At 51.0% G+C, this 24,306-nt stretch overlaps 5 protein-coding genes across 5 annotated transcripts; 3 read left to right on the top strand and 2 right to left on the bottom strand.

Annotated features, from left to right (window-relative positions):
* Nucleotides 1–3,928: 3,928 nt before the first annotated feature.
* On the top strand, nt 3,929–5,533 carry CTHT_0073940 (uncharacterized protein; the record flags this gene model as incomplete). The annotated part of the gene is made up of 1 exon (XM_006697585.1): nt 3,929–5,533. One exon carries the CDS (start codon nt 3,929–3,931, stop codon nt 5,531–5,533), a length of 1,605 nt encoding a protein of 534 aa, XP_006697648.1.
* A 519-nt stretch (nt 5,534–6,052) lies between these two features.
* Nucleotides 6,053–7,042, top strand: CTHT_0073930 (uncharacterized protein; the record flags this gene model as incomplete). The annotated part of the gene is made up of 1 exon (XM_006697584.1): nt 6,053–7,042. The coding sequence occupies one exon, from the start codon at nt 6,053–6,055 to the stop codon at nt 7,040–7,042; it is 990 nt and encodes a 329-aa protein (XP_006697647.1).
* A 4,931-nt stretch (nt 7,043–11,973) lies between these two features.
* Nucleotides 11,974–12,950, bottom strand: CTHT_0073920 (uncharacterized protein; the record flags this gene model as incomplete). Its single annotated transcript, XM_006697583.1, has 3 exons — nt 11,974–12,011; nt 12,091–12,721; nt 12,777–12,950. 3 exons carry the CDS (start codon nt 12,948–12,950, stop codon nt 11,974–11,976), a joined length of 843 nt encoding a protein of 280 aa, XP_006697646.1.
* A 3,178-nt stretch (nt 12,951–16,128) lies between these two features.
* On the bottom strand, nt 16,129–16,556 carry CTHT_0073910 (uncharacterized protein; the record flags this gene model as incomplete). Its single annotated transcript, XM_006697582.1, has 2 exons — nt 16,129–16,286; nt 16,349–16,556. The coding sequence occupies 2 exons, from the start codon at nt 16,554–16,556 to the stop codon at nt 16,129–16,131; spliced, it is 366 nt and encodes a 121-aa protein (XP_006697645.1).
* Nucleotides 16,557–19,462: 2,906 nt separating this feature from the next.
* CTHT_0073900 (uncharacterized protein) lies at nt 19,463–24,219 on the top strand (the record flags this gene model as incomplete). The annotated part of the gene is made up of 8 exons (XM_006697581.1): nt 19,463–19,652; nt 19,708–20,524; nt 21,128–21,215; nt 21,732–21,790; nt 21,877–21,947; nt 21,998–22,096; nt 22,152–22,744; nt 22,813–24,219. The coding sequence occupies 8 exons, from the start codon at nt 19,463–19,465 to the stop codon at nt 24,217–24,219; spliced, it is 3,324 nt and encodes a 1,107-aa protein (XP_006697644.1).
* Between the last annotated feature and the right edge of the window lie 87 nt (nt 24,220–24,306).

Raw genomic sequence — 24,306 nt, 5'->3', positions numbered from 1 at the left:
TGTCACCCTAGGAAAACTTGCCAGCTGTACGGCTAGTGTCTCCCGTGATTGTGAGCTGAAAACGCCCCTGGCTGTGCAACCAAAGCAATTTGTGCTCACCACTGGGTAAATTGATTGGATGACTTCTTTGGATACATGCTTGAGCCACTTTCAGGTCTCCGGGCCTGGATGGGACAAGAGATCCAATGTGGCGCCTTTGGTCTGAGAACGAACACGAGAATGGGTGGGTAATAGTAAAGTACTAGAGTCCACGAGGCTGATCCTCAGTTACCCCATCGAGTCATCTTACCACGCACTGGCCTAATTCAGCATGACTTTTCAGTGTCTTATTTACGCAGCTGAGATCACGACGAAACTTTTCTCCGGAGTGATCTATGAAAGACTTCTGAGGCCACTTGGTTTGAGTCATATGCTCACCTGCGTCCCCCTGAAAGAGTCTAACAGCATGGTAACTAGTGGATGAGATTTGGATAATGACCAAGCTCAGCTGGCACAACTTCGAAACCTGAAGACCGTGTAGCAATAAGAATGGAAAAAAGCGTGCAAGAACGGAAGAAGAAATGGAAGACTATTGAAGGTTTAAGAGGTGCTCTCATCACAATCTCAAGTAAGCCTGGTACTTCTTTGCGAACGTTCTTACCGCAATTGACGGGAAAATTCTCCTCTCGACGTTTCTCCCACCCATCATAAAGCCTATCACGTCCACTGCCAACCCCCTGATATCCCTGGGCGCACCATGGGAGATAAACCGCGTATTTGCGCCAGTTAGTCTTGGGCCTGAGGTGACTCATCTTGTTGACCTCTATGGGGAGTTAAGGCTGACTACGGGGGTATTCATCCCTCCTTGCCCTTTCCCCTGAACGCGGGCCGGGATTTGTCATCCTCACTAGAGGGTAGAACACCGAACGGGTAGAACAATTCATCCGAAAGGCAGTTAAGGAGACCTGGTTGCCTGCAGCTGAGCACGCTGCACGTGAACAGGCACAGCAAGCCTTCTTGGGGTCATATACCTCAGGGGACAATGAGTTCATGGCTGAGTTTGTCCTACCAGACCACGAGCCAGAGCTCTATGTTGAGCAGATTTTCAGCAAGAGGAAGGATTTAAAATATATGATTGGACAGGTTATAGGCTTGGACGCGCAGAATGACTCGGGTCATGTGAACATAGGCATTTTTGTTGTACAAGGTCAGTGTCGGCAAGCCACAGCTACCATTCTTGTCGTACAAGGTGGCATCCTGGGCCGTTAATGGGAGAACGAGGATGCCACTGGGTGATGAGTGTGCGACTAGGAGCGGGGGGGGGGGGGAAAGAGAGGTGATTGATCTTCGAGATGGAGGGTATCATGGGAATCTGTTCACCATTGGGATTGGGCGGTGTGGGAGCGCTGTAGCAGTTGAGGTCCTTGTTTTAAGAAATCCTCCGAAGAATAGGAGGGCGAAGGAGGGTGAGAATACATGTGGATGAACTCATGTCGGAGCCTTGTCGAATGAGTCTAGGTTCCTCTGTAATTGTGATCGTGTTGTACTGAGATATATGTCCAGGAGCATAGCACATGCGGTGTGGTTTTGATAAGATATTGACAACCGTTGACGGGCCGAACTATGGTCGAAGACGCCTGCAAAGTTATTGATGTGTTGTGCCTTGCAGTTTGACAACAACGTCTGACTGTGCCCTGGAAACTGCAAAGAGACACCACCTGTGAAACGCCAGTACGCCCCCAGTTGGCACACATCGCAAGACCATGGAAAGTGCCTTTCATCATCACCTGTTTTCCAAAACATACAGAGTCAAGACATGATGTGTGTCTCGCTGCCTTCATGTCAATATTCCATCACGTGGAGTAAATTCCCTGTCCTTAAAACGCATTATTTCTTTGAGAGATAGGTCACACTGAGGTGGCTGAAAATCGAATAGCAGATCAATGGCTTCTTCTCGCGAGATGTTGGCATTGATGCATGATCGTCAACTGGTATCATAGGGCCCAATTTTGTCAGACCTAAAAAACTTTTCTCTACATGAAACTGTCGGAGTTCAATTTACAGGCTGTGAGGACCTTCCTGGGTCACCAAGAACAATCAGGCAGCCTGTCCAAAAGACTTCGACTTCAGGACCAAGAATTAGTGAATAAGGACACATGGCAAGCGGTGTGCGTGAAAGGAAACACAACAGCATGATACTGAGCATGTTGACTCAGATAGCATCCTTGTCAGTTCAGGAGGAACGCATTCCTGAAATCTTAAGATGGGTGGTGTTAAGCCAGGGTTGGATCAATGACCGAAAATGTGTGGAAAATGGGCACATCGGGCCTTTTTGGTAAGACACCAGAGTTGGCAGGTTACCGTATTTTTTCTGTCTATCGCGCAAGGTATTTGTGACACTTGGGCATGGGGCTGAGAAATGTCGGGGCGCTGCGGCGAGGGTTGCACAAGAACTGTACACTATTCAGGGAGATACTGTGTGTGTGACAGAGGAGTTGAAAAAAAGTCAACCACAAAAACTGGGCCATTACCTGTATTTACACATAAAAGTGGGCCCTGCCCTTCTCTAGAACACATATCTTGACACCGGGTCTCTGGGCCCCCAACCCAGACAAGCATGGTGTGGCTTCAAGCACGCTTTCTCGCTTCCAACATCTCGGTCCCGAGAGGATCTAGAGTGTGGATAAACTCGAAGAAAAGGTGGTTAAAAGAACGACGACTCCCGCCGAAAAGTGGTTTAGAACTCAAAAGCCTGACTGAGAAATCTGGCTTTTGATTTTGCTTTGTCATCTCTGATGACTTGGAGAGATTCCGACGAAACTTCAGCATACTGTGCTGCCGGCAAAGTTAGTCCGCACTCCGAGAACCTTCAACATCGAGGATTTACTTCCGCACACCATTGCGAGTACGACTGTTCATACCCTTCGCCACTTTAACTAAAAAAAAAAAAAAAAGAATGCCCGCACAGTATCAGGCATTGGCATTCAGCTTCCCTGACCGACACATCTCGGCAGCGGTAACGGGGGACGCAATCGGCAACGGCGCAGCGATGGCTGATGAGGCTCTGACCGGATGAACGACTGCAAACGCTGCACTGGTGTGGCTGAAGATTGGCATCGGAGCCGCACACTCTCAGTTGTCCAGCCAACCTCAGCTGTCAATCAGCAGCTCTTCCGTGCTGATCCGAGACTCAGATCTCAACTCTCACAAGGTGGGCGTGTCGGGCATGCCGCATGTCCAGCGTGGCGATTCAGGCCCACGTTGCGGACGACCGTTCATGTTGCACAATCTGATCACAGACATACTGCGTGACCGCAAGATCTCAACGATCCCACGAGGCCATGACCAACGTCTTCCATGCTCGACTGACCACATCCAACTCCGGCTGGAGTGGTGTGCGGTGAAACAGCCAGTACAATGTTGCTCTATCTGTTAGCCCTCTTGGCATCCCTCTCGGCGAAGCTTCATTGGTGTCTGCGGAATATGGTAAAGCCCCTGAGCCTCGTTGCCGGTTCGCCACATTCAGTCCACGTTCCTGTCTGCGAGATACTCCGGCATCAGGCCAGCTCCCTTGGTCCTACAACATCCAATGTCACTTCACAGGGCCTCGATCCCAGACAAATCACCGCCAACACCGAATGTGTTGAGCACCAACCAGGTGCATATCACAGCTTGGCACGACGTCGATATGCCCAGCATGGACGCTGATCTCGGACAGAATGGACAAGATGTGTCGACTTTAGTAAGGAATCCTTGATGTGGTTCGGGGTTGCTATCGCCAGGGGAATGGTACGAGAAGGGGCATCACGGCGACGACGTTTGTTGGGAGTCGTATAAATGGACCGCATCATGCCCGCCAGACTCAGCTTGCGGTTGGCATTTCGTGGGCCAACAACCTCTGGCAAGCTAGTCGTGATAACAACGACATTGAACCGGGTTATCCCTCAAGATGGCAGCAACAATGGCAGTCCAACAACAGGCCGAGGACACTCGTCCTCGTCAGCTCGTCGTAGATACGAGGATGGAAGTCCAATACGCTGAGACAGTCTCTTCAGCATCATCAACCGCCTCGTCAATCTGTGATGGATCAGAAGGCGGACATGAGTCTGCGTCCTCTGCGTCCTCGGTAGCAGACGACGACAGCACGTGCCCTTCTCCAATATCGCCAACGTCTCCGACGTCAACCGTCTTTACGATCGAGAAAGAAAACCAAAGTACTGGCTCTCCTTTCTCATCCTCACCCGATCTCGAGGCCCAGCTCAACGAGGTTGATAGTTTCTCCCAGAAACGTCTGGGCTTCCTCCGCTACACGGCCTTGAACGTCTACCGGAGACTATTTAGCATTGCCTTCATCGGAAACGTCATCGCCTTTATCGTCCTTGCCATCAAGGGTACTACTACACTCGACCTTGTAAACGCATCGGCCATCAACCTCGCCGTTTGCGGTCTCTGCCGGCAGCCTCTCGTCATCAACGCCCTGTTCCTGACGTTTGGTGCTCTTCCAAGGTCAACTCCTATGCGCTTGCGCGGACTGGCCTGCAAGGTCTTTCACTTCGGTGGCGTACACAGCGGTACCGGGGTAGCCTCCTGCCTTTGGTATATCGGCTTTGCCGCTCTCTATACCTACGAATTCCGCCCATCCAAATTCGCTCTTCCCGCTCTCGTCCTGATTTGGATGGTGCTGGCCCTCCTGCTAGCCATCATTTTTGTCGCATACCCAACTTTCCGCATCCGACGCCACGACTACTTCGAGCTAACACACCGTTTTGCGAACTGGCTCATCCTTGTCATCTTCTGGGCGCTTCTCTTTCTCCTCGCCTGTGACCAGCAATTGCCCCTTGACACCTTCCTCATCAACCTCCCCGCCTTCTGGATACTCATCATCCTTACCTGCGCCACAATTCATCCCTGGCTTCTCCTCCGTCGTGTCCCCGTCGTCGCAGAACCCCTCTCCGACCATGCCATCCGCCTGCACTTCACCCACACAACCATCAGATTTGGCCAGGGCATCTCCGTCGCACGCCACCCGTTGCGCGATTGGCACAGCTTCGCAAGCTTCACCGATCAATTTGATTCCCCCGACACAAAGTTCTCTGTGCTGGTCTCCAAAGCGGGCGACTGGACCAAGGACTGCATTGCGAACCCGCCCAAGTGCCTCTGGAAACGGGGCGTGCCGACTTACGGGTTTGGGTACGTCTTCCGGATGTTTGAGCGCATAATTGTTGTTACGACGGGCTCAGGAATCGGGCCGTGCTTGTCTTTCCTAGAAGACGAGAAGAGACCGGCTATGAGGGTTGTTTGGCAAACGAAGAGCCCGCTTAAGACGTACGGGTCTAGGACACTGGATCTGGCGAAGAAGTTGGATGAGAAGCCGGTGGTGATCGATACCTCCGTGTCGGGAAGAGTTGATATGCTGCCGATTGTGTTGAAGTTGTACAAGGAGTTTGATGCCCAAGCTGTGTGTGTGATTAGTAACATGCCGGTGACGAAGGGGTTGGTGTATGCCCTGGAGACGAGGGGAATTGCGGCTTATGGCCCGATTTTTGATAGTTGATTGGTATCAGCATAGTAGGGTGTACATAGGGAGTACAAGCACTTTATTGTTATTCGGAGTTTTGGCGAAGGGGGGGTTGGCATACTACTTTTTTTGGGTTGCCTGCGTTTTCATCGATGTCACAACACTGGAGTGTGGAGGACAACAGATTTTGGCTCAAAAGTCAATGATTGTTTGGGTATCTAGGAGCATTAAATAAGCATAATTCGACAACAAATATTACAATGCAGACGTATAGGTATCATTCATCTTGAAGCTTCCATGATACCCGTCTTACCAAGCCTGTTTGGCCGCATCTCCTCAGTCTACCTCCACCAATTATGCCGGATTACTAATCTAGGGGGCCACTGAGATGGCGACATCGCACTTGAACCGAGCTACCGAGCTTCAACCCCTCATTCGAAATCTCACACTTATATATATAGATATCCCCCAGTTCATAAAGATCCCGACTGAGGTTATCCAAGATATCCTTGTTAAAAACCACATCTAACAGGCTTGCGTCAACTCCCCAAAACAATGACAACCGCTTCAATCAATTACCTCGACCCCACCACCGTGCCCGCCGGTACGAAACCCTGGGCCAAAGTCGACGCCCCCGCAACCTCCTACGGCATCGTCTCCCGCCGGCGCAGCATAACCTCCATCCGCGACTGTCTAACCCTGCACACCTCCTCCCAACGCGGCGCCTTCGGCACTGACATCGACATCGCTGGCTTCGCGGTGTACACCTCCCCCTCTCCGTACTACGCCAAATACGGCAGCGCGGGGTTCACGCAAGAACTCGATCGCCAGATCCGCGAGGGGTATTACCCCGAGGTTGAGGAGCTTCTGCGCCGGAAGTTGCGGGATGGGAACAAGATCAGGCACGTGGTGATTTTCGATCATACGATTCGGAGGAAGGACCCGAATGCTCCGCGACAGCCGGTGTATAGATTGCACGTGGACCAAACGCCGCGGTCGGCAGAGGCGAGGGTGCGGCGGCACGCGGGGAAAGCGCTGGGTTTGAGTGAGGAAGAGGTTGAGGGATTGCTGAAGCGGCGGTGGCAGCCGATCAATGTGTGGCGGTCGATCGGCGAGCAACCGGTGCGAGACGCGCCGCTGACGGTTGTCGATTTTCGGACAGTGAATCGGGAGAAGGATTTGGTTGCCGTGAACTTGCTTTATCCTGTCCGGCCGAAAGACGGAGATGATGACGACGATCGCGGGAAGGAGGTGCTGCCGGATCTGGAGAAGCTGCAGAGCACGGAGGGGTACGAAGTCAAGGGGGAGACGTATGCCGTGCAGCCAAATGAGGAGCACAAGTTTTACTATTTGGATGAGATGACGCCGGAGGAGGTGATGTTCATCAAGTGTTTTGATAGTTGGGGAGAGGACCAACCAGGTGGAAAGAAGGGAATCGCAGGGCTAACTCCACATACGGCATTTTTGGACGAGATGGCGCCCGAGGGGACGAAACCGAGGGAGAGCATCGAAGTTAGATGCCTTGTGTTTTATGACGAGTACTAAAAAAAAAAAAAGAATGCAGACGTCGCTGATGGACCGAGACATAGCGTGGGTATCATAGATCATAAACAAACATTAGAGCGTAAAGTTCTAGTAAAAAAAAGTGAGAGAGAGAGAATAATATCCTCCTAACTGGGCCCGCTTATTGTTGGACTTCGAGGCTGATGAGGCTGACTTGATTGAGCTCCTTCGTTGAGTTGCAAATGGTCAGGATTAAGCGTCGCTTTTGATACCGTATTCGAGTTCTCAATTGTTGTAGTAATGCTGAGATTACAGCTGCCAGACTCGGCATCTGGGAGGGGTTCTCCTGTATGCGTGACTGGGATGGTGGTCAAAACGAGAGAACCTCGGTGTCCCAGGGAATTCAAGGATGGAAAATATCGGCCAGCCAGGGCTCGCAAGCAAGGTGCACAAGCACAGCATATGGCGGTGTTGATTTCGGCCACACTGTCATTTCAGCGTTAATAACCCACCAGCATACAATCCGCTTCTCGATGAAAGTGAGCCATACCTCCAGAGGTAGTTTCGAGCAAGGACCCACGAGGAGTCGGCAGCACCCCAACCGAGGGCGACAATAACAACTCTGATGATGCTCATGGCAAAGACCCTGGAAAATTTCTTAATTGCGTGATGCGCAGAACACGATGCAAGGAGGACTTACAATCCACCTGTCCCAAGAATGGCCGCAAGGACAATTTTTTGGGCTCTTGGTATCCGTAGAGGCCGAATGATCCATATCGGCATGAGCAGCAGAATGCCATCCGTAATGCAATTTAGAAACATCAGCAAGCGTACCATACATCAGCGTCGATGCATGTACCCTTGGGTCCATTATAACCGGGCGTCCCCACATAAGGCATGTATTCCCAGAAGAAACTCATCGGCCGACAGAAAAACAAGCCGCCTGATGCGCCAAGGGTGTAAGCGAGGATAATGATGATCATGAGCACGTGGACGGCAATCCTGAATTTTCGGCTAATCGCAAAGCGGAGGTAAAAACACAATATGGAAAGTTTGGTGAAGAGAGTCGATAGATGGTTCGTAATGTTGACCGGAAAGGCGGCCAGCTTGTCGATGATGTTAACAATCCTCCCGGCACTTGTGTATTTGGATAACTGAGTCATACCAGCAGATATGTTCTGAAGTCGGCATTGTGGTCAAGAAGGTATTGATTATGGTGGCCCAAGCCGAAATGAAGCACTACAATGAAAGATCACGGTAGTCAGTGATTCTGTCTCTTGGTCGTGATTTATGAAACTGTGCCGGTTTCCAAGCGATATAAATATAAAGTAACATACTCGCAATGACACCACCAGAGTATGCAGTGGCAAGAATCTGTCGAGGAAGCAAGCGGTGAGGAGGTATTCACAACCTGATGGTCAAGGACGAAGCGAGCGTACCACTGCTATTAGGATAAGCCCTGGAGACAAGTGTTAGTATTTCGTCATTCGCAAGTCAACAGATGAAAAGTCAAGGATGAAACTGACAGTCATCGAGATAAAATTTTTGGAGGATCCTGTGGGCTGTGAAAAAGCGGAGCACAACGAACAATATGGCAAACGCCGATGACAAGACGCAGGCCCAGAAGACCCTTGGAGCCAACGTCTCTGGGCCATTAGGTAGCGAATTGTCCTGCTCCTTCACCATGGCCGACGTTGGCGACGTGGTACAAACCGCTGCCGTTCGGGCGACGAATTGGCGAACATCTGCTCTATCCGAGGCGACAACAATGACGACGGCGATGGCAACACGGAGGTGGTGACAGGAAAGAGAACTCAGATGCGAAAGACAATCCTCTGGGACTTCCGACACGGATATTCGAGTGCGGCTGCGCCTAGAGATCAGGTGGAGTTGGTACCTCGACGGCAATTCATGGGGGAATTTTATGCTCCACAACCCAGTGAGATTTCACCGATCATTGGGCCGGGGAAGCTCAGAGAGGGGCCCCTGACGATAATATCAGACGCCATCCCCAGTACGGAGTTGCAGCGAGTCTAGCCTCGCTTTCGACAACTTTAGTTAGGGCCTCGACTTACGATTTGCTGGGCCAGCTGACCGGACCCATTGGGCGTTCAATGGTTCAGAGACGATATTTTCACCTTGCTACACAGTAGAGGTACAGCGGTGGATTGGCATCGCGTCGCTCCTTCAGCCTGCTCGATGGCGGCCTGCCGGTCGATGCGACGAACTGGTGACCTAGAGAAAGACTTTAAAGAGTTGGCTTCTCATTGAATCTTCCTCTTCTTGCGCATGTCAGCTCCTGAATCTCAATATAGGAAACCCGTACTGTATGCCGCAGATGTCGAGTGCCCCCTAGGTGGCTGCCAGCATGTTCCCCTACCAAGCTCGCTTAGGGAAAAACCCCTGCTAGCCAGGCACGATACAACCACGCCCCACGGACCCGAGGACTCGGGACCAGGCCGCCGGAGGTCGCGCGCCTGCAGGCAGCCCAAAAAGCCACAAAGCCACACCTCTAATGAACCCCAAGCTCCCATAAGGTCGTCACCGGTGTGGGGAATGGGGCGGTACGGCAAGAGGCGAGGCGTACACCCGCTTTCCGCACGGACAGGCTTTGTTTCCAGGTCAGCAATCTCATCGTTAAAAACGCACGCTCATCAATCACTCAAGAGTCCAGCACCCCAGGTGGCTTGACCAATTCACATGTGTGTCGCGACTTGCAATGGCATTAAATACCCTAAGTACTTGCTCGCCCAAGATCTCGCCAACCAATGAAAGCGCAAGCAGGGCCGACTTCCCAAAGGTCAACAAGTTTTAACTCATTGAACAGCCAGACTGCTGAAGTTGGTACCCGCCAGGTAGTGACAAGGGATAGATCTGCATCATGCGATCTTGGTCTCAGCATCGCAGCCACAGCTGCAGAAAGCGGACTGGCGAGATTAACTACGAAACACCCAACAACCTGACCAACCGCTCGACGCCGACCTCAACCTTGGAGGTTTTGATGCAGGCAGTTGTGCGCACCTGCTCCCAGTACAAGAGTGTGACGCGACAGCAGGAGAATTTGCCTGTCGAGCAAAAGAATCAGGAAACGAATGCTGAAATCCACTTATTTCAACAACGACGGCGCTTCCCTGATCACCAGCACGCGGACTGCTAGCCAAACTGAGGACCCTGCTGCTGGCACTGACCGCTGCTTAAATAAGAATCCTGCCCATTAAGTCATGCCTTTAGCAACATGTTGAAGCTGTGTCACTCACTTCGGGCATCCCGGGGTCTGCGTGAGTATGCGGGGCCCCAGTTTGGGTTCCCAGCTTCAAGTAAAGCCAGTAAGCTGTGCGTCCCGCAGCCTGCAGGTTACTTAAAAAAACACGCTTGATCGAGACTGTACTTGTTTCTGTCACACATGTCACTGCCTTGACGTCAACAGTATGGGTGTATTTGGCGGTCCGGAGAGCGGCGCAGCATGGGCAGGGAAGGGAGTACTGTACGTCTACGTGAACCGCAGTTTGATTTATACCCGCATGCCTTCCGGTGAGCAACGAGGAGGAAGACTTTCCTGGATAAGAGGATTCTTGAACGTTCGAGCAGGAACATCAGGCTGCGTGATTGCAAAAGGCTCACCTCGTCCCCATCACAACCACCTGCTTTCCCCGGGGATTCATTAGTTATGAGAACTCCTCGCCTTTCTTGGTCAGAGAAAGGAAGTAAGAGTTTTGCACCCACAACAGGATTCGAACGGGGGCGCACCTTCTCCTATATGCCTGCAGTGTATACGGAGCCGGAGAATTCCTGCGTGGTTTTCTATCGGAGGATGCTCCGTGTTGTGATTTCCAGCCATGCATCTCCTTTCTGAAAGCTGCCTTCAATCATGCCGTTGCAGTAGGGTTTATGGAGGAAATTTTCCAGATTTCTTGGTTCAATTTGTTCTGTTTGTCTTTGTGGCCACAAGAGACATCTTTGAGCCTGGTGCCCAGCCGGCTCCCATGGCCTGAAAACAGATGAGAGCAGCCACGTACCCATCGTTTGGACTTTGATGACTGTTCTTTGCGAGAGATGATCTTGTTGAACAGTAGCGGTAGTCTCTCCGGATTGGAAAATACTGCCAAGGCCGACTTCTAAACCTTCCAAGTCAACTTCCGGGCTCTAGTCGTCTAACATCTGCAGCGGTGTTGGTCGACATCTGCTGTAATGGGGCGTCACCCCGCCCAATTCAATCACCAAGGCCGACACTGAAGACCTCATGGGAAGGCGGAGAGAGGTGATAAATATTTTACTTTTCTTGTTGGAAACATATTTATAGGCACTATTATCCCCATTCTGAAAAGGCGTGACTGTAACAAGAAAAAAATAAAACTGTAAAAGGGCTCACTTCATCCTCCAACTATACACCTGGGGCAAATGTGACGAAGAATCAGTGGCTACAAAAACCGGGGCAACTTCCACATATGCATGACCAGTGCATGGGGCTCTTCGGTCTTGCGGTGCCTAGGTTGCTACCGCTTTCACCGTGCATCCCGGTTTGGGCTGTAGCGGGCATCTAGTGAAAGCAAGCACAGAATGAGCACCTTATAAACCCTGATTCTTGTGCCACTGGTTGGAATGATGCATGTGAAATGGCCAAGAACAATGCCGCACCCATCCCCAGGGCAGGATGACACGCTAAACAGGTCAATGGATGGTCTAAGCCTTTCACCTTCGTCCTTTCAAGCTTCAGCTAGCTTCTCGTCGATGGCATCACGTCTGTTGCCGCCTTCTTACATAAGGTAGCCGCCTCACCGCCTAAAACTCTCCCTTCCCCAGAGTCACGTTGATAAAGATTCTGGTTAATAGTAAACCTTGTGATGATGTACCCGGTTCTTCTCCCACCATTACTGCTTCCTCCTAAGTCATCCCTTAAAATCAACGCTTGTCCTCGGCCTGTGCTCTTGACTAGTGTTCCAACCTAAAGAATCATCCAAAAAAAAAGATGTAATTCAAAAGATTGGGTTTCCACCAGGAAGCTCCTTCAGCCCTGTTTCATCATCGTCAGTGTCAGGCCTCTGTCAATCTGGTTTTGGAAATGTTTGCGAGGAACTCGAACAGCAACTTACACCCATCGAAGCTCTCCCCAACCATATCGGGCACGGTGCACCTATTCTGCTCGGCAATGCTCTGCGACTTGAGCATTGGGGCCACCACATACGTGTGAGCATCCATTGCGCGCTGCAGGCTGTCTCCCTTCCAACCGAACACATAGTCCGCGTGCGACGAGTACCCGGTGCTGTCACCATTCGACCAAACGAACGGCTGGCTGCCATCCTCAGGCCAGTCATCCTTGTTATTGAATTGGCTTGTATCCCAGATTGTCTCCAGCAGGATTTGGGGGATCCGAACAGGGTGGGACGCAGGACACGGGCCTCCAGACTCAAACGTTCCAGACTCCGGGTACGCAACATGGTCGCGATGGTTAGGAGTGTCGAGGTTAACGCCGTCCCAACAGGTTGGGAAGCGATGGTTTGCCATGATGCCCAGCTTGCATGGGGTCTTGGGGAATCCAACGGTCTCCGGGGCGCGGGACATTTGGCTCTCCATACAGGTATAGGTGATCTGCCGGAACTCGCGGGCCTGCTCACGCGTACTGAAAGTAGCGTCGCCCACGATCATGCGAAATCCTGGGCGGAAGGCAGTCACCTTTGAACGCTGGTTCGTGTCGAAGAGGGCGTCGGACATGTAGTACACGACCTATGAGGCTCGTTGAGCATACGGTTGCTCAGCAGGAACCTGACAGTGGACTCACCATCCCGCCATTTTGGCCTTGCATGTCGAATTGGGCCAGTTGTGGCACGCGCTTGAAGGTGCCGTTGCGAGCTCGGAAGAAGAGCACAGCAGTCCAGTAGTTGGACAAATCCTCAGCGAACTGGCAACTCGTGCAGGTCGACTTCTCAGCAGGATCATGCTGGGGATATGGCATCGATGCATTAAACGAGTTCTGGATACGGGTTAACTCCGGTCCGTTATCACTGCATATGATGATAGGATATATCATACGCCGCCGATAATTTGATGGAGATGAGGTGAAGGGTTTTGCCCCGGAGTGACGAGAGGGTCGAGACGCTGAACTGTCAGCTGTGAGCATCCGAAACGCAGCAGGGCTTGAACCGGAGCCAAGAGACCCAAGACAATGCCCAAGTTGCTCCACTTCGTATTCGAGGTCATGATTCCCAAGAATTGGACGTATCTGTCAAAGATCAAGCAAAGATCGGTGTTGAGGCAAAACCGGAAAACAGAACGTTTGATCCTGTCGAGCTCAAGTTCGTCTTGTAGAACTTGGTAGTGTGCCGGCGTGCTCATCCCAGGAGACGGCTAGTTCAAGTGCCGACAGGGCCACCAATACACTATCGAGATGTCGGATGTCCCAGGTGATCTGAACAAATATGAAGGCCTTTCCGCAAACCGAAGCCTAATATCCATTGTCTCTCTTAGGAGCAGAACATGGCCAATAGGCTTGTTTCCTCGGCTGAGCCGGCAGAGGACGCGTGGCCGTGTTTAAACGCCCAGCCGTGTCTTAAGATCTTTGAGCAAAAAGAGTGCTCGATAGTATTGTTCCCGGTTCTGGCTTTGATAAAGGATCGAGCTGTTGACCCAACCCCAGACAAAAACGGCACCGTCGTTCCGTTTGCCGATGTGGAGAGCTGCCGAAGAGAGCCGCGTCAAACTTTATTATATAGCAGCAATTTATGGGATACATCCGATTGATGCAGTTGTCCCCGCTTGATTCTGGCTTGGCTCCAACGGAGTAGCAGGGAATCAAGGGTCTTAGTGGATTAAAACCGACGATATAGGGCTGTAGACACAGGATATAGCCACACGCTCGGCAGTTTAGAGCCTTCATCTGTTGTTGTGTATAAGTGTGAATGAAACCCAGGGGAGCTAGATGTAGGTCTGAGTCAGCAAAGCACCTACATGGAAACTGTTCAAGGCCGCCTGCACAATGACTCGTTCATTTTCATTGGGCCTCGTCGCCCTCTTTCTCACGCTATTCCTCGTCCAAGCCCAAGAGTTTCCTGAATGCACACGGGAACTAATCCGCACTGACGACTGTGCCGATGTGATCAACCCCAACGCCTGCTACAACCAGTTCCGATGGAACTCTCGCACTCTTTCTTGCATTGATGGCGTGGATGATGCTGATCGTCGTCGAAAGGTAATGCTCTCACGACCAAGCCGATTGTAACCAGCAGCCACAACCCATCGACGAATGATGGCTGACAACTTGACGCCAGGCATGCAAATGCTGCTCTTGTGTGGGACAAGTGATGTGTGACTGGGTGCGGAGGAACAGGTTTTGCGAAGATTAATCACAGATGTCCTGAAGAGGGGTTGGGTCAATGTGCTAGATAATGAGGGTAGTAAATGCCCCTTGAGAAGGTTCTAAAGTGTTCGGTCAAGGTTTCTGGAATAGTCTTCCCACAATAGGTCATGAATTACAGAAAGACGATGTCAAAATGTGCAAAGGTTGAACAAGCTGGCGTCGATTTGTTCCACATGGCCTGTCCAAACCTCGACCTTACCATGTCGGTTCCAGCACATCCAGTCTCGAGAATCTGGAAAGTCTGCGCCAAATCGACGCTGATTACAAACAGCTCGTTGCAGAGCTTTGTGCGACGTTTCTCAATCTTGAGGACAAAGGAGAGAGCATTATGGGAGACTTGAAAATTACCCCGAAACAGCTATCCAGCTCTTGACAATATTGGGTAAAGCCTACCCGCAGCCATTCTTGCGATTCATCCAGATTACGTGTGGACATGTGACAGATCCTGGCGGGGTGACAGAGTTCCGTCATTTCTGGTTACCGTCTGTTCGCGAATTCCAATATCAGCCTGACCTAGTGAGATTACCTGGTATTTCTCAACTTCTTACCGCAATTCTCTTTACCTTTGCCGTACGAAATGTCGCTGAGCAACCGCTCATGTAGCCAAACGATCATAGTTGGCAGGTTACCCCTGGGCCTTTTGATGCTTGAGTTTTGGGACTTTCTGAACGATGGTTCCCTGAGAGTTGCTCGCTTCCAGTGGAACTCCTTTCAGCGAGAAGATATGGCTCCATTGCGGCAAATATCTGACCCGCAAGCGTCTATAGATGTTTCCATAAAGCCGGAAACAGTTGTTGTGAGGAAATACTCGATCGCGGATCCCGTGGCACACCTTGATCAAGCGAATTGGAAGGAGACCAGGGAAGAGTCTCCAAAGTCCGATCAAGAGTTTCTACGATATATCACTGGCGAATTGTACGAGCTTCTCATCAACTACCTTGGCCTAGAAGCACCCGGTCTTTCTGGTCCCCCATAGGCTGAGAAGGATTGGGCTATTGTGAAGCCTGAAGGTGTTTCCAAGAAAGTGATCGAGCTCCTTGTTAAGTAACACACCGAGCAGACAAGAGAAGTAGCCAAGACATCCGAACCTACCGTAGACACCGCAGCAGAACGGACGAAGTGAACAAGAACAGACTCAGTGACAGGACGAGGTCTCACAATTATAGCACTTGTTTATTGCAGCTAGCTCTGCCTTAGCCCCTCTGCCAGCACTAACTGCTAGTAAGCACACGGTTGGGGGCAGCTCGAACATAAGTTCTAGGTCAAACTGAACTCAAGTCCTCCCAGCTAGAAATGTCGTCTGTTCTTGTACCAGAAGTTAGAGTCAGCCCCGCTGCCTACTACTAAGTCGGTTAAGTTGGACAGCAAATAGCTGGGAGGGAACGTCGCAGGTCTGCAATCTACTTCTGATGCCACCCTGAAGTTAACATTAACCCCAGGACGATTCTCAGAACGGCTAAATGGAGAAACTACGATGAAGACTGAGGTTGAATGAAGCTTCGTGCTAAAAGTTGGGCCGCGATGTCGTCTCGTGGAACATATTGTTCGATCCTCTTAATAGCCTGCGTGGTCGTGACCATTGAATACATTTCATTGTGGATAAAACTTTGCCATCTACGCCATAACACCAAACTTTATTGTCCCACTAACATTACTCCCCAAAGCCCCCCTCAGCACCTTGCCATTTCTAACACCGTTGCTGTCGTATGTACATCCAAACTCCTACGGAGCGCCAGGCTGCCCAAGAATGTCCCTGTATCCACCTCCCATAAGTCCTTTAGTTCACTTTCGCCTGCGAAAGCGACCGGATGATACGAGCGCCATCAAAGAAGCCGCCACCCGGAGCATTCGCACGGCACAAAGATCTGCCACGCTCAATGATGTTGTTGTTGCAGGTCAGGCTGCTGAACTGGACGCAGCTGAGCCGGCTACCGCCTGTTTTGACGAGTGTCAATATCTTCAGCACCATGGAGACGAAACCGTTGAAGGATACGCACAATTATTGCCGCCGGGCACGCAACGACCGGCTTGACCGTTGGCAGCGATACAAGCATCCTGCTTCAGGTTGGTGTTTGCCACACAGCAGGTGCCTCGGGGGACGGGACGGCCCTGATTCTGACGGGCCATGAGGTGAGCTGGCTCCTCAGGAGCGGCGGCGGCGAGGGCTGCGAGACCGAGGACGATGGTGGCCAGAGAGAACTTCATTTTGGATGGTTGGTGGCTGGTGTCGATTGTTGGAAATGGAAGGCTGGATTAGAAAGAAGCTTTTTGAGAAAAAGATGGCCGGCCGGCGGTCAACGAATAGAAGTGGGAGTTGATGTTAGTGGGAAGTGTTTGGTGAGTGACCTTGATGATGGTGTTGTGGTCATAGTGAAAGACGGACACAACGACGACTTATATCCTCATCCGATCCGCGATCTCGATCTCCCCGACCGATCTCTTCGATGCAAGATGCAGACAAGCATATCTCTCTTGACTACGCCTCATCCGACCTTCTCAAACAACGTGAGACTTCGTGATGCCAACCATTGCGGCACACCTTTCCCAAAACGGATGGTGGCATATGTGCCGTCGCTGGTACGTGGAGCGTCAGAAACGTCTCGAGTTCTGAGACGCGCCTAAGGGCACAAAGGGCGCGTGGTGAGGCAGGGCTAGTGGGCGGTGATGCTACTTCAACGAAGCTCGAGATGAACCCCTGTTTCGCAGAGTGGTATCACGCTTTGCCAGGTTCCTGGACTCCCCACATTGCTGTCGCGCCATTACTGCCGCGGCTAGAGCCGCAGGCGCGCCAACCACGGGACTCATTATTTGCTTGAAAGAACTTTCCAAGGACCGATGATTCGCTTAATGTTTCCAAAGCTACCTCGAATCGTGAGAACTATAGTAAAATATAGTAAGCAAGGTTATTAGAGAGATACTGAGAAAAGAGAAAAGATTAGAACTATAGGTATTAATATGCAAAATAAAAAATAATAAGGCTTATGAGAGCTGAAGGCTCTAAAACAAGAATTTGCGGGGAAGGTATTGTTTGCTCTGTGGAAGGTATAGGATCTAGCAAGGACTGTGACGATTCCATAACCTCCTGAGATGGGTTCTAGGGTCGTGGCCACGTTTGTAGAACCTGAGGGACTGGGGTCCTCTCACAGAGCAGTGTATGTTGTTACGATCAACAAGGATGTCGCGCGGGAAAAGCGGAGCTGGGTACAAAGGACCAATAAAAACACAGCTCATGCGGTCTTGGAAGGTCTTCAGGCCAACAATCACTGACGAAAAAGTCGTCAGGCCAAAAGATAGTGACGAGAGGACCAGAAAAAACCCTTAAGAAATAGTGAAAAGCTTCAGTATATTAGGTAGATAGATTCCTCGTAGGAAGAGGAGGACGAAGAGTTTCTCAGTAAGCAATACAAACAGTTGTCCAAACCAACTGGTGACCGCCGTGCTTCTGAATCCGTGTGACAACTCTGATCTCTCGGAAGCATAAGCCTTGAACCAAGTCAGAACCCATCTGGGAAGGCTAGCTGGATAGTCACAATGTGGCTTACTGCGGTCACCAGTTGTTAGTTGACAACTGTTTCAATTGCTCACTGAAGAGTCCTCGTCATAGCTCTGGGGGATGGGTGATTCTATTTAGATCATATTCGAAGCCGTTGGTATGCCTGCCCTGTATCATTACCTATTTGACCCTTGGTGGTTTTCTCGCAGCTATCGCAGTGTGAGAACTGTGATACCTGCGCTTCTCCTTCTGAATGGACCGCCTCTTACACCCCATTCGGGGCCTTCCCATTGGTTCCCTGTTACGCCGTTGACGGTTCCATTACCAGCCGTAACACGGATCTTAGGGCCATTTGTAGAACGGTATCTTATCTTGCTATCTTATCTACTATCTGGATAACATAACGAGGATTAAGTCTCTTGTACGATGCATTGCGGGATTAAAATTGAAGCCCGACACCGAACTCCTCTGAGTTGAGATCCCTCTTCAGCTGCACAGGAGTAACGCCGCCCCAACTATCGGCACGCTACCTTTCCCTTAGCTAGCACAGGTTTCCCCCGGCGTGGGGTTTTCTCCGGTGTAACATGTATATAGTGAGTCAGGTAGTTAGCTGTTGATATCGACGTGAGCACGACCCAGCACCTCCAGGGGTGAGGCCGGTCAAAAAAAAAAAGAAGATTTGATATTGAAATTGAAATACAAATAAGGTAGTTAAAATATACATATAATGTTAAGAAGTTGAAAATGGTATCTTAGGATGGGGTTAGCTTAAGTATTAAGTGCGCTAAATGCCGACTGCACTAATTTTGAAGTGCCTACACCCTGAAAGTAAGTTACCTAATAATTTGGTAGGTTTCTCGAACTGCGTTTTCACCAATCACGCTCCCTGAACCACGTGCGTTCTTAGGAAGCCATCACACTTTTAGGCAGCGCAGGTTTCAATGCAGTGGTCAGGCTGTAGAATCTGAGGGACTAGGGTCCTCACACAGTAGAATGAATCGCTTACTGTTGTCACCAGTTGTTAGTATCCAACCGTTTGCATTGCTAACTGAGGAATCCTCATCGTGGTTCTGGGGGATATGGATGATTCAATAAACATATCACTACTTAAGCCATTGGTGTTCCTTTGACCATCCTTGGCTCCTGACTTAGTTTAGCTAGTAGTTTACGGTAAGAGAATGCCGTCTTGAGCATCTTTATGCTTAGTGCTACAATTGCATCGTCACGTTAAGAGGAGGTGAGCACTACCTAAAGTAAAACACAGGGGAAGGCTTGTGCTCCCACAGCAACCAGCGCAGGCATTCCGCGGGCTGTAGGCCACCTCCAACCGGCACAAATCCCGAGCATGCGGAGTTCAAGGGGCGGATTGCGGGGTAGCAGCATCCGTAGCGGGATAGCGGGGCGGCAATGACGACATTGTCCGCGGACCGGGTTCGGAAGTCGCCTCGGACTTAACAAACGCCGGAAGAGATGTTGAAAAGCTTTTTGGATCTTTCGTTGGATGAGAATGTACGGCGTCATCTTGTCATTATAACCTTGTCAGCGGGCAGCGAGCGCCCTTGAAAGAGTTACCAGAATTGAACGAGATAGAATTGACAAACCTGGAAAGATCACCAACATGGTGCCCATCAAAGTTGCAGTACTTGATGATTACCAGGGCATATCTGAGCCCAAGTTCAAGGCTCTTGATCCCGCTCAGTTCGAAGTGACTTTCTTCAAAGACACCCTCCTGCCATACAACCACCCCGACACCCCAGATGAGGTCAGGGAGCAGCTCGTCAAGAGGCTGGAGCCTTTTGATGTGATCTGTATGTGGTGTAGCCCTTTGCGACTTTAGAGGAAATCTGACCCGTTAATTGCCAGCTACGATGCGCGAGCGCACGCCTTTCCCCGAAGCCCTCATTAACCGTCTTCCGAACCTCAAGCTGCTCTTGACAACAGGCACACGCAACCTTTCCCTTTCGCTACCGACCTTCCAGGCGCGTGGCATCCCTGTGGCGGGTGCCGTCGACCGGCAACATGCTGGGTCAGTTGGCTCGGTCAGCACAACGGAGCACTGCGTGGCAATGATCCTGGCAGCCGCACGAAATATTGCTCAAGACGACTTAACGGTCAAGAATGGTGGATGGCAGACTGTGCCTGCGGTCAGTCTCAAGGGGAAGGTATTTGGGACTGTAGGATTGGGTCGTCTTGGCGCTGCTGTGGCAAGAATCATGAGTGTTGGCTTTGGGATGAAGGTTATCGCATGGAGCGAGAACCTCAATCAGGAGAAGGCAGACCAGAAGGCAAGGGAGATGGGTTTACCAGTAGAGGATACGAATGGAGAGAAAACTTTCCGTGCGGTGAGCAAGGAGGAGCTGTTCTCAACGGCAGACGTGGTCAGCATCCATCTGGTGTTGTCAGACAGGAGTCGGGGTTGCATCAAGAAGAGGGATCTCGAGCTAATGAAGAAGGGGGCCATTTTTGTGAACACGTCACGGGGCCCTTTGGTTGTTGAGGAGGATCTTCTCGAAGTTCTGGAACAAGGCCGAATCAGGGCTGCAGCGCTAGATGTCTTTGAGCTGGAACCGCTGCCGGCGAATAGCAGGTGGCGGACCACAAGATGGGGAGAGGACGGTCGCAGTCGTGTGTTGCTGACGCCGCATATGGGATATGTGGAGGAGGCCACTCTTGATGCTTGGTATGACCAGCAAGTAGAGAACCTGCTGCGCTGGACGAGGGGCGAGCCATTGGAAGTGTCATTGTACTAGCTGGTGTGATTCTTGCTTTAAAGATTTTTTTTTGGAATATTTCTCATCATTTTGTTTGAAAGACCAACACTTCTTGCTGAGGGATGTTTTGGAAGTTCAAAAGTACAAATATCACCAGCAGGCATTGGAAGATGCAAAATCGCAAGCCAAAGGCCTCAGCCTCGAGCCCCTTCTCTTTCATTTGAGCAAGAAAACGTTTCAACAGCTATCGCAGAGTTTGTTGGCGTCAGCGAAAGCAGGTTCCGTGCATAAAGACTGTGCCTGCCTGCACACAATTTCTCGAAGCGTCCCCAGGGCGCCTTCCAACGTATTTCCTCCTCCATCCTCCAAAAACTTCTTTCTTTCCACACATGCGTAAATATACTTCGGATTCTCTTTCTACCATTGTTCACTCAATCCGCGACTCATTCATTCACCTATCTCTCCCTCATCCATGAGCTCAATGCTTCTGACTTTCCTGGATGATCCGGGGGTCAACGAACTCATTGTGAGAGACACTGTCCACAGTAATCTTGACCAAATCGGCCTTTAAGGAGGAACAGAGATAATTCTGAAGTCCTCTCCATCGTTAAGCCCATCGACTCTTTTCCCCTAATCCCGTTGACTTGCATCAAGAAGTCGGTAAGTTCCCTAATTTCCTCTCATAATACCTCATCGGTACCCGAGGCTTCTCATTCATGCCCTCTACCAATAATTCCTCGTTTCCTCCCCAAGAGAAAGTCGGTATCCTCACCCCCCCCGTTTTTTTTAAAAAAAAACAAAAACATCTTGCTAACTGTTCTGTCCAGAGGACGATATTGCCATCAAGGGTCCCAAGCCACAGTTCATCAACTTGGCGTCATTTTAGGAGAATACAACCGGATCATCAATAGAGTCTTTCAAAGCAATCCCATGACTTCCTGTCCTACAGACTCACAAGAGAACTACGGCAGCACACCGTTGTCCTCTACCCCCAGCGCCGTGAGCGTTTTCTGACAAGAGTCGCGACACAAACCCCGCTGCCTCCTCCCTTCCAGGTCGAGTCACAAACTCAGTCATCGTGCCTAATTCACAGAGTTCCTTTTTGCTACCCCCTTCTGCTTTTAGCCACCTGTTTGGTTTTCCAATGGTCAACCTCTTTGATTCGACGACCTCAAGCCTCTCTTCTTCGGTAACTTCGAGTGTCTTCTCTTCAACAAGCAGGGTGACTGGAAATGGTAAGCTCTTCGTCGTTCTGATAGCAGTTGTCACATCGCTGACCAGACGTAGCTTCTGTAACACCCTCAACTGCTCGGCCTTCAAGTCAGAGTTCAGAGAACGATAGCTTGGTCTCGAGGGCAGATCCTGTTACGTTCAGTAGGAATACAGGCAACAGTAAGTTCCCTCGCATCATTCAATCCAGCAGTTCTCTAATTACAATCTAGATTCTTCAAGTTCATTCACCGTTGGTCGCTCAGCCAACAGCGCAACGCCCTGCATATTTGGACAGTCCTCTAATGAGGGCTGGGATCGGTTAGGCTCTCGTAAGTATCATCTACCTCTGACAGAATCTCTGTTCAGTCACTGAGTCGTTTTCAGTTAAGCCTGGTGAGATTCGCGAGCCTTCGGCTCCTGCTGCACATCTGTTCTCCTTCTCTGCATCGCCCATTGTCAGTCATCCTTCTAGCACGGCCGAGAGCAATCAGCTTGCAATCGGCCCTCAAGCACAACGTCCTCTTCAGAGTTTGACTGCGAGTGTTTCTTCTCCCCAGATCGCCCATCGTTCACAGACTTCTGGTGGCACACTTGTTATAGGGTCTGCCCGCCGGCAGGCTGCAAGTACTCCTCGAATCATCCCCAACAGGGTGAACACAGAGGCTGCTACTCCCCAACTCAATCAGCGCCGTCGTAATACTAACAATTCAGCTGGTGACTTTACCAGCCCACAGATTACCAATTGTTCTCAGACTTCGAGCACTACGTCTAGCTTAGTGGTTACCACCTTCCGAGCCACCGACACATCGCAGACTTCCGGGAACGATCGAGTTCAAGTATCTGCCGCTCCACTGATTTCTAACGTCCAGCCTTCGTTGTCCACTAGTAAATCGACGGGGAGCACTGCGGCTTTGGAAACCTCAAAGCATTCTCAGAGTTCCGGCAGTGATTCAATTCAAGGGGGTGTCACCCACCGGGTAGGCAATGGCTCCCTGACGGAGACCACCAAGCTTGATACTGAGAATGCTACCCCCCGTTCGATCAGCGTTCTCAGAATCTCAACAAGTCAGCCGCAGGGTCTCCTGCGACCCAGGCCACTGTCAGACAGTCGGTTGTTGGGCTTGCTCCTCCGCAGGTCACCTCACTGCCAGATGAAGTTACTCAGCCGACAAAAGCACCTGCTCTTCCGAAGACCAACCGACAGCCCATGAGCCTCAACAAGACCGCAAAAGCGCCCGCTACTTCAGGGGCTCCTCAAGCCCAACAAACATTGGTTAACAAGGAGAACAATGGAACTGCCACCCCTCAGGTCAATCAACTCTCACCGAATAACAGCAACACCTGGATCGGAGGATTTGGCACTTCTCAGGTCGATCATCGTTTGCAAGAGACCAACAAAGCTGCTGGAGGATCCGGTGCTCACCAAGCTATCAAGTCCACTGCTGTTAAAGTTGAGGCCTCTAACGGAGAGAGTGGCCTGGGACGGCATCTCACCCAGTCGCTCCCCAATCCACACGCTGCTCAGGAAGAAGCTCGCTGGCAAGCGCGCAAAAGTGCCCTTCTCGGACTTTCTAGGATATGCGAGTTTCGTGGCTGCATCCCTCAATGGGAAACCAGGTCTTCCAATGAGGGTTGGTTTGCCACCGTCATTGTGAGGAGTACCGCATACATGGCCGGTCCATATCGCAAGGCAGAATGGGCAAAGATCGTTGCTGCGGAAAGGGCTCTGAATGCCCTAGGGTCCAGAGCCTTTCAAGCTCAGAAACAGGCTCAACGGAGGGGATCCACATACCGGCCCTCTCACGGCAAACCCAACAACAATCTCGCTGCTAATGTTCAGCAGAACCAGAAGTCCAGCAATCCCACGGGTCCGTCATCCCAGGGAAATATGAACCAATCCCAGAAGGCCACACATCAGACTGCTCGCCCTGCTCAGGAACAGCAAACTGCCCATCAGATTCCCCATCCGCCTCAACAAGTGCCTATTAATCAGCATGCTCGTCCTGCTCAACATGAGTCTCCACCCCATCCAACTTTTCCATCTTCTCAACATGATAATCTCGCAGACGTTCAACTCCCAGACTATGCACGGAATAACCCGATTGCCCTCCAGGCATTCTTTGAAGGGCTTGCCTTGGGTGCTCGCATGGCGGATGTAATTATACGGTCTAGCCGCGAAGATGAGCGTAGCCGCCATCATGAGCGCTCCCGTAGTCGTTCTCCGCTCCAGGCTTCCAGAAGCGATAATATTAGGCGCTATCGCGAGCGGACCCCTCGTGTCTCTGAGCCGCTGCGTGACACCTACCGCTCTCCGTCCGAATCTCGTTCACGCCGTCGCCGATATCGCGGTAGCTGCCTTCCACAGGAGTTCTGGGATCGTTATCACCCTGCCAGTTCAGATGGCGCGAATGGTCGCTGGGAGCATGATCGGTATCCCTACTATGACGATTAACCTAGGGTAGATTCAACTACCCTCAGCATTTTAGGGATAGGCTGGTGGTCAGTGCTCTATGCTGTTATACTGTTTGATATTATGACC

The sequence above is a fragment of the Thermochaetoides thermophila genome (genome assembly GCF_000221225.1).
Source record: "Thermochaetoides thermophila DSM 1495 unplaced genomic scaffold scf7180000011823, whole genome shotgun sequence".
NCBI classification, from domain to species: domain Eukaryota; kingdom Fungi; phylum Ascomycota; class Sordariomycetes; order Sordariales; family Chaetomiaceae; genus Thermochaetoides; species Thermochaetoides thermophila.
Note: the sequence above shows the minus strand (reverse complement) of the source record. Positions and strands in the feature narration are given on the sequence as shown.